Here is a 15,844-nt window from a genome sequence, read left to right on the forward strand (position 1 = left end):
ATGAAGCTGATGCCCTTTGCATTTAGAGTGAAAGCATTTCTGGGTCACGTTTGGCCCATATCATCAGATCTGGCCATTCCAGCTCAAGCCCATCAGGCGTACAAGTCTTTGCTGAATTTCTTAGGTGGGTCTGTTAGGAACATCTGGAGTAAAAGCCCACCTTGCTTGCTGTTTGCTTGGTGCAGCTGCTTTTACAGTGTCTTGTAGGCTCAGCTCAACGTTGGGCTGGGTAGCACTGGGGAGGAGAAAGGAGCAGGCAGTCAGTGCCACGTGTCTGTGCTGTGTTCCTGTCTAAGCCACGGCCTCTGGGTGGTTCTCTTCTGACCATCCCAGAGGTTCAAACACCCTGCAGTTGCTACCAGAGATGACAGCAATGTCAGAGTGAAGGAAGAGAGAAGAGTTAAAAATCGGGATGATATTTTTCATTATGTCTCTTCACACCCTCTTCTCCCCCAGTTTCAAAACAGTGGATATCTCAAAGCATAACACTACCATTATATTAGAAAAATTTCAGAAACGGGAAAGTGGAGAAACAAAGTAAGTAAATTTTCCAGGTCATAAAAAGAGTCTATGTGACAGCACGGATTAGAAATAGGGAATTCCTGGCTTCCAAGCCTGGGTTCATACCTCTTGGTGTTGCATTTTTCTCTTTCTGGAGGGACTACATCTGGCTTGTGATCAGGAAGAGGTGTGTTTTTTCAGGATTTTTTTTTTTTTTCCACTTTCTTCATTCTGCTTTTCTCTACCAAGCTGAACTCTTCAGGGAAAATGCCATGGGGATGAAAAGTCACTTGATACCAAACCTTCCTGAGTGGTATATTGGCTCAGAAGGAAATACCACCTTGGCAAAGATAATTGTATTTAGAGAAAGTAACAATTGTCTCTGTGTTTTAAAATTTCATTAAAATATTTTAGAGGTTTCCAGTATGGCATATACTTGATTTTTGTTTAGCAGTGGAAGTGCTAAGAGTAGGCATTTTTCTTAAAATTTCCAAACACACAATTCTTACGCAGAGCCCTAATTTCACAGATTCAGGAAATATGGGAGTTAACAAAATGTATATGGAAATTGAATTTCCAGGTTTCCACTTCATTAATACTAATCCTGTTATCTCTGTTGAAGTACTGAAGCTGTGAAATAGATATTACTGATAGGGTAGAGTAAAAAAAAACAACCAACACAAAAACTCCAAGAACTTTTAATTATGAGGAGGAAGAGAGAGGCATCCAACAAAATGGTATTTTCATGGTTTTTGTTTCTGGGTGTTTTTGGTGTGTTGTTTAGGGGTTTTTTGAACTTACTCATTTTATTTTCTGGAACATTCTTTTTTAATAACAAAATAAAATTCCTAGCTCAGGCTTTTATGTTGGAACTTTATTGCCAGATGATGTAAAACAAATGTAACTTATCCACCAAATGAATTGGAAATGTCAGCTTGTCCTACCGTCACTCTCTAAATGCAACCATGTATTTTCATGCCTCAAATTATGCAGAAATATAGATGAAACATCTTGCTGTAAAGACAACTAGCAGTTACTGAACTATTTCTTTTCTTCCTTTGGAAAAAAAAAGACATTTTTATTTGGAAAATGCAGCTTGTCTTGCTTACTTCCTTTAAATGTGTGAATCAGCCAGGTTTTCTGGTGCAAAAATCAGAGTAGGTTACAGTAGTAATATAGAAGTTCTCACCTGTTTGGTATGGATGGCTTACTGTCTGCATTTCAACCAGGAGAACCTCACCCTGAAATGTTACAGTAATTCTTGGAAAGTGTGTTGTATATTCAGCTGTTCTACATATTATTCAAACTGTTCTGTTATGAAATTGTGTTTAACCATATACCTTTGACTTTTTTAAAGCAACAAGGAAAACTGGAAAATTCAAGACAGGTCATGATAAGTCTTTATTTTTAAGTGCACCTAACTTGTTTTCATAAGAATTTATTTTAAGTACATGAAACATTGTAGACTGCAAATGTGCACGTGAATACCCATCTTCATCTCTCGTTTCTTTACGCAAAATTGGCATTGTCAAGGTTGTAAGGCCAAAAACCTGACCTATATTATGCAATCAGTTTACTATTCAAAAAACTTTGGGGTTTTTTTTGTGTGAAGTTTGTGTTTTGTTTGTTTGTTTCAAATGTGCACTGGTTACTTTAAGCCATGCTCATGGGTATGTGCCTAAAATTAGGCTTTTCTGTCTTCTACTTCTTGGGTCAGTCCCTGTCTGCAGGTGGGAAAAAGAAGTTGTCAAAGTTCTGCTTTTTGGAAAAGGAAAAATGGCAGAAGTGTTAATTGAGAACTTACCTGGTCACAGCTACAATTTTAAGCCATGACAGTTAGTTCAATTGTTTGGTTTGCCAACCTTGACAGTATCATTTCTATCTTTATGAAAATATTAAGATGTTTTAAAGCCAATGAAGTCTCAGTCAATGGGGGAGATGTATTGGTTGAGTTTGTTTGATCAGTTTTCCTTCAAAAACAAACAAAAAAGCACTTGGAACTAAATTGCAGAAGGCCAGAATTTGTGGTCTGGGAAGGGAGAACTACAAGCAGTTCTTGGGATCTAAGCCATAGTTACAAATTCATTTTCTTCAACTTGAAATAACTATAATAATTCAGTATTGGCAATAGCTGATTTGTCTTAGGCGTTTTGAAATTGTCCTCCTAAAGTTTTGGAAAGAAAAACTAGCTCACAAAGTAATTGCTTCTGAAGAACAAAGCTTCAAACAAAAAAACAAAACCAGAATAGCCTACAGTGTCCATGTTTCCCCAAGTCAGTGAAATGCAGATCTAGGTTTTGCAAACCATTTCCATGGTAATGCTGCAAGGAGGCAGTCCACGTGTGAGCAGGGGGCAGGAGGGGAACGTGGCACATCTCAGCTAAAATACTGTATGATCTGTTTGTAATGGGTCATATTCGTAACATGTAATGTATGTTATAAACAGGGACTTTCTGAAGCTTTCTTAATAGTAAATTAGCTTCCCTAAGATCTGTTAACTGCAGATGTGTAACTAGGTTTGCCTTATATTTTCCTTATATTTTCAGAAGAGCTCTAAATGAGGGTGACTTGCATTGCCAGTGGTTGGAAGAGTAGCCTGAAAAGCAGCGGCAGATGAAGTGCTGCAAAAGGATGCTAAACTGATAGTTTCTGTCCTGGCATTTGAACCGCTCTGCCTGCTAGCGCTGCTCACAAACACATGCTGCCACAAGCATTGCCATTCTTTTTGGTTAGGCTGAGCATAGGCATGAATCTAAGCATGTTTGTAGCCGCTCAAAGAGACGCGGTCACCGGGCCAGCCCGCAGCCTGGTCATGTTACTGTTTTAAACTGATTTTGGTAGACTGGATTTACATGAATGCCTTTGTCCAGAATCAGGATTTTAGATTAGTTTGTATTCAAGTAAAGTCCTTCATAAGACATGCTTTCATTAAAGTATAATGTGTACACTTTATCTGAAGATGACTTACTCTCTCTTGCCAATACGGTATGTGTTAAATTTTTAACGTAATGGTTGATAATCTTTTTTTTCCCCAAGGTGATTTTTGGAGCATCTTCAAAGTATTCAGTAAGTGCCATTCACAATACTGTTTTTCCACATTTTTCAGATATATTGGGAAGTCGGATTCAATAACAATCAGTGTGTGGAATCACAAGAAAATTCATAAAAAGCAGGGAGCCGGCTTTCTGGGTTGTGTGAGACTTCTTTCAAATGCAATCAACCGCCTTAAAGACACTGGTTGTAAGTTAGCTAAAGACTAGAGTTTCTTCTCTTTCAGACCAAACTTTCGTGCACAGACTTTTGAAGAGTGACACTTAATTGCGTTTTTGTTTTTTTTTTATAAAGCTTGTATATTCCAATTGTTTTGGTAGTTTGTAACAGTGTTTTGTGGCTGAGGATAGCTCGAGTAGGTTAGAGAATGTAACTTACCTTTGGCTTTTCAACTCCTTTGCCCCGTTACCATAGACAGTGGTAACTTTAGTGCCACAGTCTGGTTGTGGATTGTCAAGACTGAGCTTACTGTGTTGGAATTCCAAAGGAAGACAGATTCTAATTACATTCGAGTTATCTTTTTATTACCTTTAAAAATGCAAGTCTTAAGGGGTAAACAAAAGGGTAAATCTATCCTGAAGCCAAATTTGTAGTTTCAAAATGAATGGGCCTTCAAAATTAATTAGTAAATTTTGTCGTAAGATATTAAGTGCTTCAAGCACTTTGTATTTACTTTTTCAGAAGTTAATTAACATGTAAGATGCTGTTTTCTCACTATCCTAATGGATGCCATTTACTTTTGAACAAAATTTGGCACACTGTGATGGAAAAGTAGTGCTTGGCTATACAGATAATTAATAAATAAATAAATAAATGTGACATTTTGGTAGAGAAGCGCTGTGATTTTGCCTTCAATAAAGGTTCCTTGGTGATAAAGGCATAACTAAAGTTCTCATTTTTAAATATTTATCACTAGATCGGTGCTTCAGTGCATTGTGCTTTGCTCAGTTTATGAAGTTCTACCTATTTAGTGAGGAACATGTGAACTGACGGAGCAGGTTAGCTCAGTGCTGTAGTAATGTGAGTGTTGAACTGGAAGCATGTGATGACAGTGGCTGGTCTTCACAAGGGAAGAGAGTTCAAAATACTTCTTACAATCACTTTGGACATCCAATCTAGGATAATGTTATTTCCTATTCATCAAAAGAGCTTTGTGAAGTAGGAAAAATGTTAAAGCAAAAGCACTCTAGTCTTGTTTTCTGATTTAAAATTACAAAAAAAGAAGTCTTGGCTGAAGATTTTTAGTTTTGCTTCCCTTCCCCAATCTTTTGAAGTCTTATCTATCTTACACTAGGCTGAATTTGTTCTGATGGTACTTCAGTGTGGCTTTCAAAGGCAGCAAAATATTGTATGACTTAATGCTTTGTGTCCTTGTTTTGTAGATCAGAGATTGGATTTGTGCAAGCTTGGGCCAAATGACAATGATACTGTTAGAGGACAGATAGTAGGTAAGTAAGGGTTTTGTTCTTTTAGTTCTCTTGGAGCTTTGTAGTAGCTATAGAAATACCCTTCCTAGATGTCAGTTTTCTGTACTGATTTTTTTTTTTCCCAAATTCATTGTCTAGTGCCAGAGCCATTTGGACCTCAAGCTAGAATTGTGTATGTAGAGAATTAAAAACAAACAACAAAACAAAACTACCCCAAAAACCCCAAAACAAAACCCTCCAAATATTATTTTAAGTGTTGGGACAGATAAGACCATAGATAATACAAATTCATTTAGAAAGTTTTTAAGTTGTTAATTTCACTCCAAAGATTAGTGACAGTTAGGGCCTGAACTCCCTGTGAAAAACTGACTACAAATTTCTTGGCCATTGAGAGTTCCAGCAAAGCTGTGCTTCCTGTAGGTTTTGCGAAAGGATAAAACATCTTGCTGCAACAGGAGTGAATTGCTGTCTGGGATGACTTGCTCAATTCAATTTGTGTTTTCACGGGTTATTAACAAGTCTGTCACCAATCTCAGTAACTGTGCTTTGTCATTCTGCTAACTCATAAACCTTAAATAACTTAGGAATTAAAAAGAAGCTGGCAAATTGAAAAACAAGTATCCACAACCAACTTCATAAACACTCTCTTTTTGGTGCATTTTAAGTTCTTTCAGAAGGCAGCATTTCTAGTAGGTCACTTAAGAAGTCAAAAAAAAGTTGGCCACGATCAGGAGGTCTTTATTTTTATGGCAAGATGTTAATGAGAATATTTGGACGGGGGGAAAGAAAAGTGAATTTGCATGCTCAGTTTTATGTTCAAGTCCTAGTTCAAATAATATCGAAACAGCGTTCTTGTTTTTTCAGCCAGGGAAAACTATTGAAATATCAGTCAGCAAATAAGGGCTTCAGTGCATTTGTTTGCTTTCTTCAAAGTGCTCTGTTGAATAATAGCTGTGACTTTACCTCTTTATGTTGCTTTAACCATCTGTCTAGCATCTGATCTGCAAGTGTTTGCACAGTATTAAGATAAGAGTGAGGTGGCACAGGAGAGTCAAATGATGGTTGAAATGTGGAATTGTAAGTGCATTGCTGACACTTCAGACCATTCTTGAATATTAAATTTTCCATGTGAGCTTGCACAGAAGAGTAGAGGTTGTTTCTCTAGGGTGCGTTATGCTGCCAGCTTGGTTTGGTTTTTGGTTTTGCTCCAGTATACTTGTTCCTTGATCATCCATGCTGTATGCATGCGATTTTGTTTGTGGGGTTTCTTTTAAGAGGAGACTTAAGCTCAGCTGATGGGAGAGCTTGTTCAGGGTCTGCTCAGAGCAGCAGAGATCATCTCTGCCCACAGCAGTCCTTCAGGCATGACACTAGCAGGGACTGTACCCTCGCACCATGACGTGCTCTCATGCTGCCCTCCAGAGTATGCAACATGCATCCTTGTCATCATGACTTAGAATGCTAGTGTTAATTAAACAAGAAAAAAAAAAAACCCAACACCCAAAGGTGAGACCAAGAAAGGTCTCAAGGCTGTTGGGATGCCAGATGGGAAGCCTGGGACAAATACCATGCAGTGTGGACATGGCAAATACACTTCAGAGATAACTAGTTGTCAGAGATAACTAGTCAGCAGTGTGGGCATAAACTAGACTGACCACTTGGCTTAACCTGATGTGATCATGGAAAGTGGTATAGCCAAAGCAGCATTAGCTCTTTTGGCATGCTGCTGGGGCTCTCTGTAATTAGCAGGAGCTGCTGGATCGTGCATTGAACCTAGAAAAAACACAGCTTGTCAGGTTACAGAGGAGGCTGAGAACAAATCTGTATGTTCTGCTTTCTGCAGTTATCATCAGAAAGGTCATGTTTCCTCAGTCATGGCTGTGTTTTAATTTAATGCATCCTTGGTAAGATTCCAGAGACTTCTGTCTTTTTGTATTTAAATTGTCGTTATTAATCTCCTTATATTTTAATCTTTCTTCAGTAATGCAATTTTGTTGAATGGGTGAATGAGCCTAAGTACAACTAGATGATTCCACTGCAGTAGTTACATGGTGGAGAAATCTTGATTTAAAGTAAGAAGACAGAATTTATAAATATACTGTCAGTCCTTTTAATGATAAACTGGCTTAAATTAAGAGGCTATGCAAGATTGGAAAACAATATTAAAATGTAATTGATACCTTCAGCAGGTGATAACCTTACAAATCAAGTACACAGTGGGTATGCCTTTATAATTTGGGACAGGGAGCAAGGGGATCTTTATCTTAAATATCGGGGGTTGTCTTCAAAGGGGGGAAGAAAAGGGGACACTTGTGAGTAGTGGATGCAAAGGGCACCTGAACTGTGTCTTAATCTTGCAGCTCTCTTCTGTGCCACCATTTTATTTCTGATGTGGCGGTGCAGAAAAAATGAGTCCTTACTCATTACAAAATGAAGCCGTGCACAAATTTTGGTCCTCACATAGGCAAAGAGGAGGTAATTGCCTTTGTTTAGTTTCATTTTTGTCTGTGTGTATTGCTTGCCAAACCTTGCCTACATGCAGCAATGTGAACTTGTAATGTGTGAATTCGTTGCAGAATAAATATATTATCTAAGATTTTGTTTTGGTTGAAATTAAATTTAAGGTGTCTTTTCCTCTAAGAAGTTGCTTTGTAACATTAGTGTTTGTGGAAGACTAGGAGTCAGTATTGATTAGGAATAAAGCAAGCAGATACTGCAGGGCTCCCTGAGTTAGTCTGTTGAAGGCCCCAGTTCCTAAGCTTCAAAACATGTTGTTGTTGTTGTTGAAGATTTGGATTCTCTGGCAAAAACTGCCAGTACTACTACATCTTTTTTAACTTTGTGATCTTGACAAAAGTTTGGTTGTGTCTAGGTTAAGGTCTGTAAGTTTACTTCACTGCATACATAAATAGGACTTGAAGACTGTTGTCCAGAGGTACAGTAGTGCCACCTCAAGAAATATGTGCCACAGCACTTATTTAGCTTTTTAAGCAATCATTTTATTGTTAAACACAAAACAAAACATCAAAAAAAACCCCAACCCCACAGGAACACAAGTGTCATAAATTATCAGGTTGGACATTTGCAAATTATGATACCGGGAACAAAAGCTGCCTAAAAAATTTTTGGTTTCATAATTGTAGTACAAAAGCTTCAGGCATAAATATCCATTACAATGAAACATGTAAAAAAATAAAAAAATTAAAAAAAAAAAAGTAACACAGTTTTGCTGAGGGCACTAGGGGCTTCTCAGGGTGCTGAGTGCTGCTTTGTGTGAGAGCTGCATTTGACTTCTTACCACTGGTGTTTGAAAGTAGCCAATAAACCAAACGCATAGTGCTTCTAGCAGTTAAATTTTGCCTGGTTTTGTGTGTGTGCGTGTGTGTACATGTGTGTGAATCCCAAGTGCACACAAAATACATAAGAAGGGGCAAAATCATACAGGAATTTCTTTCTTCAGCTCTTTCTATTAGCAGTTCTCCAGTTAGCCATGCAAGTGTGGCACTAGCACTGTCCTGTTTGCTGTCCCAGCCATGCGTGAGGTTAGTCACCCTGCTGCCGCCAGACGAGTGTCACAGTCCGTCCATCTCGTACTGAGAAAAGTTAATGACAGCTTCAGTTAACTTCTTTTTCTGCCTTAACTTGCATTCATATTCTTTAAGCTAACTTCTTTGAAGTAAGACGTAGATAATTACATGTGTGAAAATGTACACTGTTTCTGTGTAACTCTGATTTGTGGGAAGGAAAAAATATCCAGAACGTGGTTCAGCTTAGTACTCCAAGTTGTACCATTTCTCTTTCAAATATAACTGATTTGCATGCAGATGTCGTATCTTTAATAATTCTTTTATTATCTTAATAGTAAGTCTTCAGTCCAGAGACCGAATAGGCACAGGAGGACAAGTTGTGGATTGCAGTCGGTTATTTGATAATGATTTACCAGATGGGTAAGCCGGCATCACTGTGACGTAAATACAAATACAGCTCATACCACAGACTTTTGCAGTAATGGAAGTCAGTGTTCAAATAGGTTAATTTATTTTTATTCTCGCACTTAGAGTTCCACAGTTTTGAATTTAGAACAGGAGATAAGTCAGCTAGGATACACAGAGCAGTTAAGAGTTTGACCCTTGTCTTGTCTCTTCTTGGAAAACGGGAGGTGGCATATATGAGTAAATGCATTAAAAATATACTTGTCTAAGAAGACATATGTCTTTCAAATTATAGAACTGATAAACTAATATAATGTTAACTCACAGCCAGCAAACTGACTTCATCCATATAGTAGTTTTGTAGCAAGGTAGTGAACACACAGGCCTGGCTGCCTTCTACAGCGCTGTGCAGAGGTATACACTACTAAAAAAATGGATCACTTTTTCTTCCATGTAAATCATAGTGAAGAAAACATGATTGGAAAAGGTAATGGAGCCTGAGTTCTTGCTGTATTTACCTGCCAAAGGCTGGGTTTAGGATTTTGATTTGTCCCTGTGAGAGTTAATGACATCATTAACACCTAAACCAGTTTTGCGAATACAGAAAAATGCTCTGTTTTAGGTTCTGGTGCTGTCATCAACTTTTTCAGAGCAAACACAGACCTTCTGAATGTGATTCTTGGCAGGTAAAGACAGGAGAAACTGATTTTTCAGATGATGAATTTTGAAACGTAAATTATCATCTAAGTCCTAAACAGCATTCTTTTGTTAATTTGTAGTCTGGAGAAGTCAAAAAACTTTTTTGAAAAATGCTTTTAAATTTTCACTTCAAAATGTTCCTTGTATAAATATTGCTTACTTAATTGTGTAACTGCAAAGCTAGCTGTATAGCCTCGTGTATTTTGGAGTGCAAAAGTATTAATAATTAAAAAGTCATGTTATTCAAAGGTGACTTTTTAATGAAAGCAAGTAGTACGTGAAGATACTATGAAAGCAGTTATTAGAATCAGTGGTCAAAAGAAATTAAATGCATTATTAAACATGATGTTTTCAAGAAGTTTCTTTATATGGCTGTTTGGAGTTTAACTAGAATTCAAATAGTTATCGAACATGAAGGTGTGATACTGTGAATGATATGCCTAGTTCCAAGGGAAGAATATGTAAAATCAATTCTGAGTTGAACTTTCAGTTGTTTCCTGTTACCTTGTTCAGCTAACATGATTCATAATAGTGTAAGTCTTCCTGAGTTGGAATTTATGTTGGAAACATTTTGTGCCCTGGTTTCCTGGAAATACCACTCATGGCCTTATCTCTCAATGTCTGAATTCTAGGTGGGAGGAGCGGAGGACTGCTTCTGGAAGGATCCAATATTTAAATCATATTACACGAACAACTCAGTGGGAGCGACCAACACGGTAAGAAGTTATTTAGGAGACTGCATATGATGAGGTTTGCTTGCTGACCAGGAGCACCGAGCACAAGCGATTCTAAATGGCCCTAGTGGATATTCGGCATTCCTCCTAGTCACTCCAGAAACGCTGTATGCTTTTCTTCTCTAACATCCTACTTCTTCAGTCTGCCTAATATTTAACCCGGAAGAATCACTTTGTTTTCTTGTAGAGCTGCTATGGTAGAACTCTATAAATACAGACATTACAATGTGCAGACATCGTAAGGGATGAAGAAAAGAGAACATGAATAGCTGACAGACATTGTTTATGTACATGCTATGACCATGTAATCCAGAACTTTTAAAGCTGATTGTTACAGAGCATGTTTTGAAATCATGACGATCACCTTTTCTAATAACCATAGATGTGTGTTGCGAAGCTGTTCCTCAAACAGTTTTGCTGTTACCAGAATTGTAGACAGTGTCATTGCATATTTTTCAGACTTTTCTGCAGACCGTCTGTGCCTGCGGACTGTCTCTTCCATCCTCAATAAATATTATTCCAGTCTCTGTATGGATATATTTGAATTAAAATAATCTGTACTGTTAACGCTGCCAGCTCTGATATATATTTGCAGTTTTCAAGTGAATGAAGGTACTGAACAGCTTTTTAATTTACCTATCTGTATTTTTCCTGGTATGTTAAAACACCTATTCTAAGCTTTAGACACATTTACGGTAGAAAAACAGATGCAAAATATATAGTTTGTTTTGTGATTTCCTGTGTCCTTATCAAGCCCCCTTTAACCCATTTTAAATCCTTTGGAAAGCAGCATTGAGATATGAAACCACGTAATTCGATGTTTCCTCTTGCAGTCAAGCTCTCAAGAACAACTGTTTTTTATCTTGCTTAGCCCTTTTTCACCATCCTCGTATAATTACCTTCCTTAAAAATTAGAAGGAATAACAAGGCCTGCTCACTTCCTCAGCCCTATGAAGGCAAAGCGAGAAAGTCTGGGCAGTATGCTGCTCATTTAAAAAAAAAAAAAAAAAAAAAAAAAATATTTTACTCTCTGCACTCTGTTTTTTTTAAGGTGGGAAGTGCTCATGTGATCATTTGATATGATCTTGATCCAGCAGCATCATATACGAAGTGTCAGGTCAGACCCTAATATAGGTGAGGAGGTTTACTAATTACGCTGGGATGAACCAGTGGGAGCAAATAGAAGCTTTCTGCCTGTCATCGAGGTATCCTGCTCGACAAGTCAACTGCTCAGTTCTGCCGTCCACAAAGATTTCCTGAGAGCCCTCAGATGAAGCTTCCATAAAGTGTGTTGTGTAGTCCCGTGTCCAGTCAGCAATGCGATTTTCACCTTTTTCCCCACAGGCCAGCATCTGAATACTCCAGTCCAGGCAGACCGCTGAGCTGTTTTGTGGACGAGAACACTCCAATTACAGGAACGAACGGTGCGACCTGTGGGCAGTCGTCAGATCCCCGCCTGGCGGAGAGGAGAGTCAGGTCACAGAGGCACAGAAATTACATGAGCAGGACACACTTGCACACTCCTCCTGATTTACCTGAAGGATATGGTATGAAAATTAAAATTTTTTAATTGTAGGCCTCCCAAGAAACTGGGAAAATGGGTTGTGTCTTCTCCTCATATGTAAGATCCTTTTGGTTCCTTAGTTTGGGGAAATCAGTCTGTGAATTTTTGTATTGTATTTTTTGTTCTTATAGGTATTAATTTATTTTGATTTCACAGAGCAAAGGACGACTCAGCAAGGTCAGGTCTATTTTCTGCATACTCAGACTGGTGTTAGCACGTGGCATGATCCAAGAGTACCTAGGTAAGAAATGGTGGAAGTATCCTTAAGGTGTCAAATCAAAATAGTTTAAGCAGTACTCTCCTCAGAGTTTTCTCTACTATTATATTTCTGACTCTTGGCCCCTAATATATCGTTTTAACAAGTCATTCATCAAAGTAAATTAGTCTCTCTTCCTCAGTTCTTCAAGTTGTTATTTTAATGCAAGGATAGAAAATCAAGAAATAAATTACAGTGCTGTTTTCAAAACAGGTATAGTTAACTGGTTATAGATCTTGCATGTGAATTATAGCCAAGTCCAGGTTTTAATACTTTGCAAAATAACGAAACAAAAAGTAGGATCTGAGCACTTGCAAAAATTTAGGTTTATTGAGATACTTCCGTAAAAACTGGGTTGGTTTTGGTTTTTAATTCAGGCTTTCGAATTTAACAAGACCTGAGAAATTGGCAGCATATATTTATGAAGAACAAACTTGGTGACAAATAGGCTAGACAAATGTGATCATTTTTGGTGGAGGAGCAGACGAAGGGGAGAACCTGGAAAATCTAGTGGATGACCTTTGTATGTTTAGACACACTGTTTGCAGTGAACTACAGTCTCATAATTGAATTAGCTTAAATTTACTTGTCTGTGAGAATTAATTGTCCTATGGTCAGACTACCAAACGTAATTTACTCAAGGAATGGGAAACTTGGTACATTTTGAAGAAACTGATTGGAGGCACCGGGTCATAGAAAGCCTAGGAGCTGAAATGGCGAGTTATGCTTGAAGTGCCAGGATGCTGTTTTTTTTTAAAAAAAGGAAGAAAAAAAGGGAGGTTTTTTTACATTTGAGTATGGTAGCAAGCATCTAAAAATGCACAGACTTTTTTACAGCAGGTTTCCTGTTACAGAGCAGAAATTAATTATTTTTTAAATAATCCTCTAACATGGATATTCCTAGACCAATCATACATGCTTTCAAGCATCTCATTAGCAGCATGTAATGGGAAAAAATATGGGGGAGAGGGGCAAACGGGTAGAGAAGCTGAGAGAGACTGACCTGTGATGAAAATACTCAAACCACTATTTCTGTTGCAGCTATCTCAACACTTAAGAGAAAATAAATCCGAAGTGTCCTTTTAGTTTAGTGTCCTTATTTACACAATACACCTGTGTACACGATTGTACACGTGATTATTTCTGATGTGTTTGAAAGGAAGGAATGATAACAGAAATTATTGTTAGCATCTGATTGTTCTTTAAAAAAAACCCAAGAAATCCTGTTGAAAATGATTACCTCCTAAAGTCTGTGGATGGTGTTGTAAAATAGTGTGTGTGATTTGAAATTAGCAGCCAGTGTTGGCATTTATGAGAACTGTAGCAACTTTGTCAGTTGCTGCTGGTGTTCGTTCCCATGGAAATGCATATCCCAGGAAGGATAAAGCACCTCATGGCTGTAACTTCATTGTATTTTCGAATGATTCTTTTGTTTTTATTACTGCTTTTGTGTTACAAGAATATGCTTTGCTTTGATGTGTTATCTGCAGACTTGAGGGTGCGATGCAGCTGGTAGTTGTGCATTAGGAAGTCTGTGACTTGCGTATTATAAAAAACTAGAAACTAGACTTCTCTAAAAAAATTATATTAAGAACTTATTAAGTTTGCGATGTAATAGTTCTGTATGAAATCTAAGTTAGCACTGCTCTTAGGTGTGGCAGCAGAAACTGCATGAGTGTCTCTGAGAACAAAATTTGGCTGTTTGCATGATGATAGAGTTTGTCATTTCTAAGGAATATTGTATTTTTATGCTAATATGCCACAGTCATTTAGTAAAGAAAAATAAGCCTTACAGTTCAGCAGCAGTGTGTATATGGGTAATATCAGCAGAAGTTCAATCCCAGAGCCTTGTATTTCCATTAGTGGCTTCTCAGCCTTTTGAGTCCCTGCAGACGGCATCTTTTTAGCCATTCTGTCCCTCGGCTCTTTCCTCGCCTCAACTCACATGATACTGGGAGATCTGAAGACTTACCTCACACTGTCAAGTGCAGCTCTTTTTAAAGGTGTATCTGAGGTGTGAATTACATACATGAAAAATCAGTAAGTGTACATTTTTGAAGACTAGTATTTGTTTTCAGTGAACCTCTGGAATGAATCCGCATCTTCCTCATTTCAGCAGAATTTTCTTGAGAACCCATTAAGCTATCTCTCAATTGGTCAGGGCAGAGCTGAGTCATTGTTCATATAGTATTTTATTTGAAATATTTTGTTAAGAGAGTTTTTTGCTTCCCATTAGCACTTGGGGTTTTAGGGCAAAACCACCTGTGCTATACACACATATCCCATGTGTAATTCTTCATGGAAAGTATAACTCTTCAGAAATATAGTTTTGTTTTGTAGGAGTTTTTAAAGTGTGATTCAGAGTTCCTTACATGACTAATGTTGTTTTAAAAATGCTTTCTGTCAGAATTGCTGTAGAACTGCAATTCCATTTTGGCAAATATGGCAATGGTCTTTATTTTTGTTTTAAGCCTGTATTAATGTGACATTTGAAGTTACTTTGTAAAAATGAAAGTTATTTGATAAGAAATTTTTTTCCCCGCAGCATGTGTTCTGGGGTGTGTGTTTTTTCTTTGGTGGGCTTGCACCTTGGGAGTAGAGATTCCAGCTGAACAGATCAAGTTTCTGAAACAATACATTTTCTCAGACTTCATGGAATTGTTCTGTTACATTTACGCTTGTTTGGCTCAGAGGCCAAATGCTGAGGTATTTTTCATTTTATATTTGTTTTCACAGGGATCTTAGCAACATCAATTGTGAAGAGCTTGGTCCACTGCCTCCTGGATGGGAGATCCGAAATACAGCAACAGGCAGAGTTTATTTTGTTGACCATAACAACAGGACAACGCAGTTTACAGATCCACGGCTATCTGCTAACTTGCATTTAGTCTTAAAGTAAGTCTAAAGTCTCCAGCACATGTTGAGTGTAATAGAGGAAAGAAAGTGACTCTTGAGGGGTGCTAGATTTTATATCAAGATGTGTTCTGCCATTCAGTAGTTTTTAAAGTATAGTAGCAGTGTTCTTTAACACACTACCAAGTTACTCTGTTACATAGCAAAGAAGACAGGTTTGATTGTTCTGGGGGAAAAAAAAAAAATCTCTAGCAGTATTTAGGCAGGAATGTGGCTATTGTGATGCCAAGAGTTGGGGGCAGTAGTTGGGGCAGCAAGTGCTATCCGGTGGAAAAGATTGGCCCGTAGAATTTTTTCTAACAGCAAGAGAGACGCTTTCTTTCCTTTTCTTTATACTTCGTACTACTTTCAGTTACGGAGAATTTGTTTTCAAACATAACGTTGCATTCAATAGCCAGCGGTGTGAAATACTGATGAGTTAGGCGAGGGTGCATATGTGTCCAACTATTCTCCTGGAATAAAGGAGAAATAATTCAACACCTACCTTCAGTTTTAGAGTAAGACTAGTTGAGATGTTCTCAAAATAAGACACCAATAATTTAACTCAGATTTTTTACAAAAAGAATAAAATAAAATAGGAACTGTATTTTTTCTGCCTTATCACATTTTCATATAGCACTTTTAAAAAGAGAAGGGGAAACTCAAAAGAATTCTAGCTTCTTTTTTTTTAATTCCCTAGGCAGTTATTTCACACTGGGGGATTTTCTACTAAAAATGGAAACCAAAAAGCAAACAAATTTCCCCCCCCCCCCCCCCCCCCCCCCTTT

General features: G+C 37.7%; 1 protein-coding gene across 2 annotated transcripts in view; it reads left to right on the plus strand.

Annotated features, from left to right (window-relative positions):
• SMURF2 (SMAD specific E3 ubiquitin protein ligase 2) overlaps positions 1-15,844 on the plus strand; it is a 58,711-nt gene that overhangs the window by 30,059 nt on the left and 12,808 nt on the right. The window contains exons 4-10 of one of the 2 annotated variants that reach the window (XM_010578619.1): positions 3,608-3,741; positions 4,935-5,000; positions 8,842-8,926; positions 10,243-10,326; positions 11,689-11,891; positions 12,065-12,149; positions 14,901-15,059. In XM_010578619.1, coding sequence (XP_010576921.1) covers positions 3,608-3,741; positions 4,935-5,000; positions 8,842-8,926; positions 10,243-10,326; positions 11,689-11,891; positions 12,065-12,149; positions 14,901-15,059 — 816 coding nt within the window. Of the gene's footprint in view, positions 1-3,607; positions 3,742-4,934; positions 5,001-7,372; positions 7,455-8,841; positions 8,927-10,242; positions 10,327-11,688; positions 11,892-12,064; positions 12,150-14,900; positions 15,060-15,844 lie in introns of those variants that run through there. The other variant, XM_010578620.1, reaches the window with a different exon arrangement.

This window comes from Haliaeetus leucocephalus, unplaced genomic scaffold (assembly GCF_000737465.1).
Source record: "Haliaeetus leucocephalus isolate CR32 unplaced genomic scaffold, Haliaeetus_leucocephalus-4.0 Scaffold646, whole genome shotgun sequence".
NCBI lineage: Eukaryota > Metazoa > Chordata > Aves > Accipitriformes > Accipitridae > Haliaeetus > Haliaeetus leucocephalus.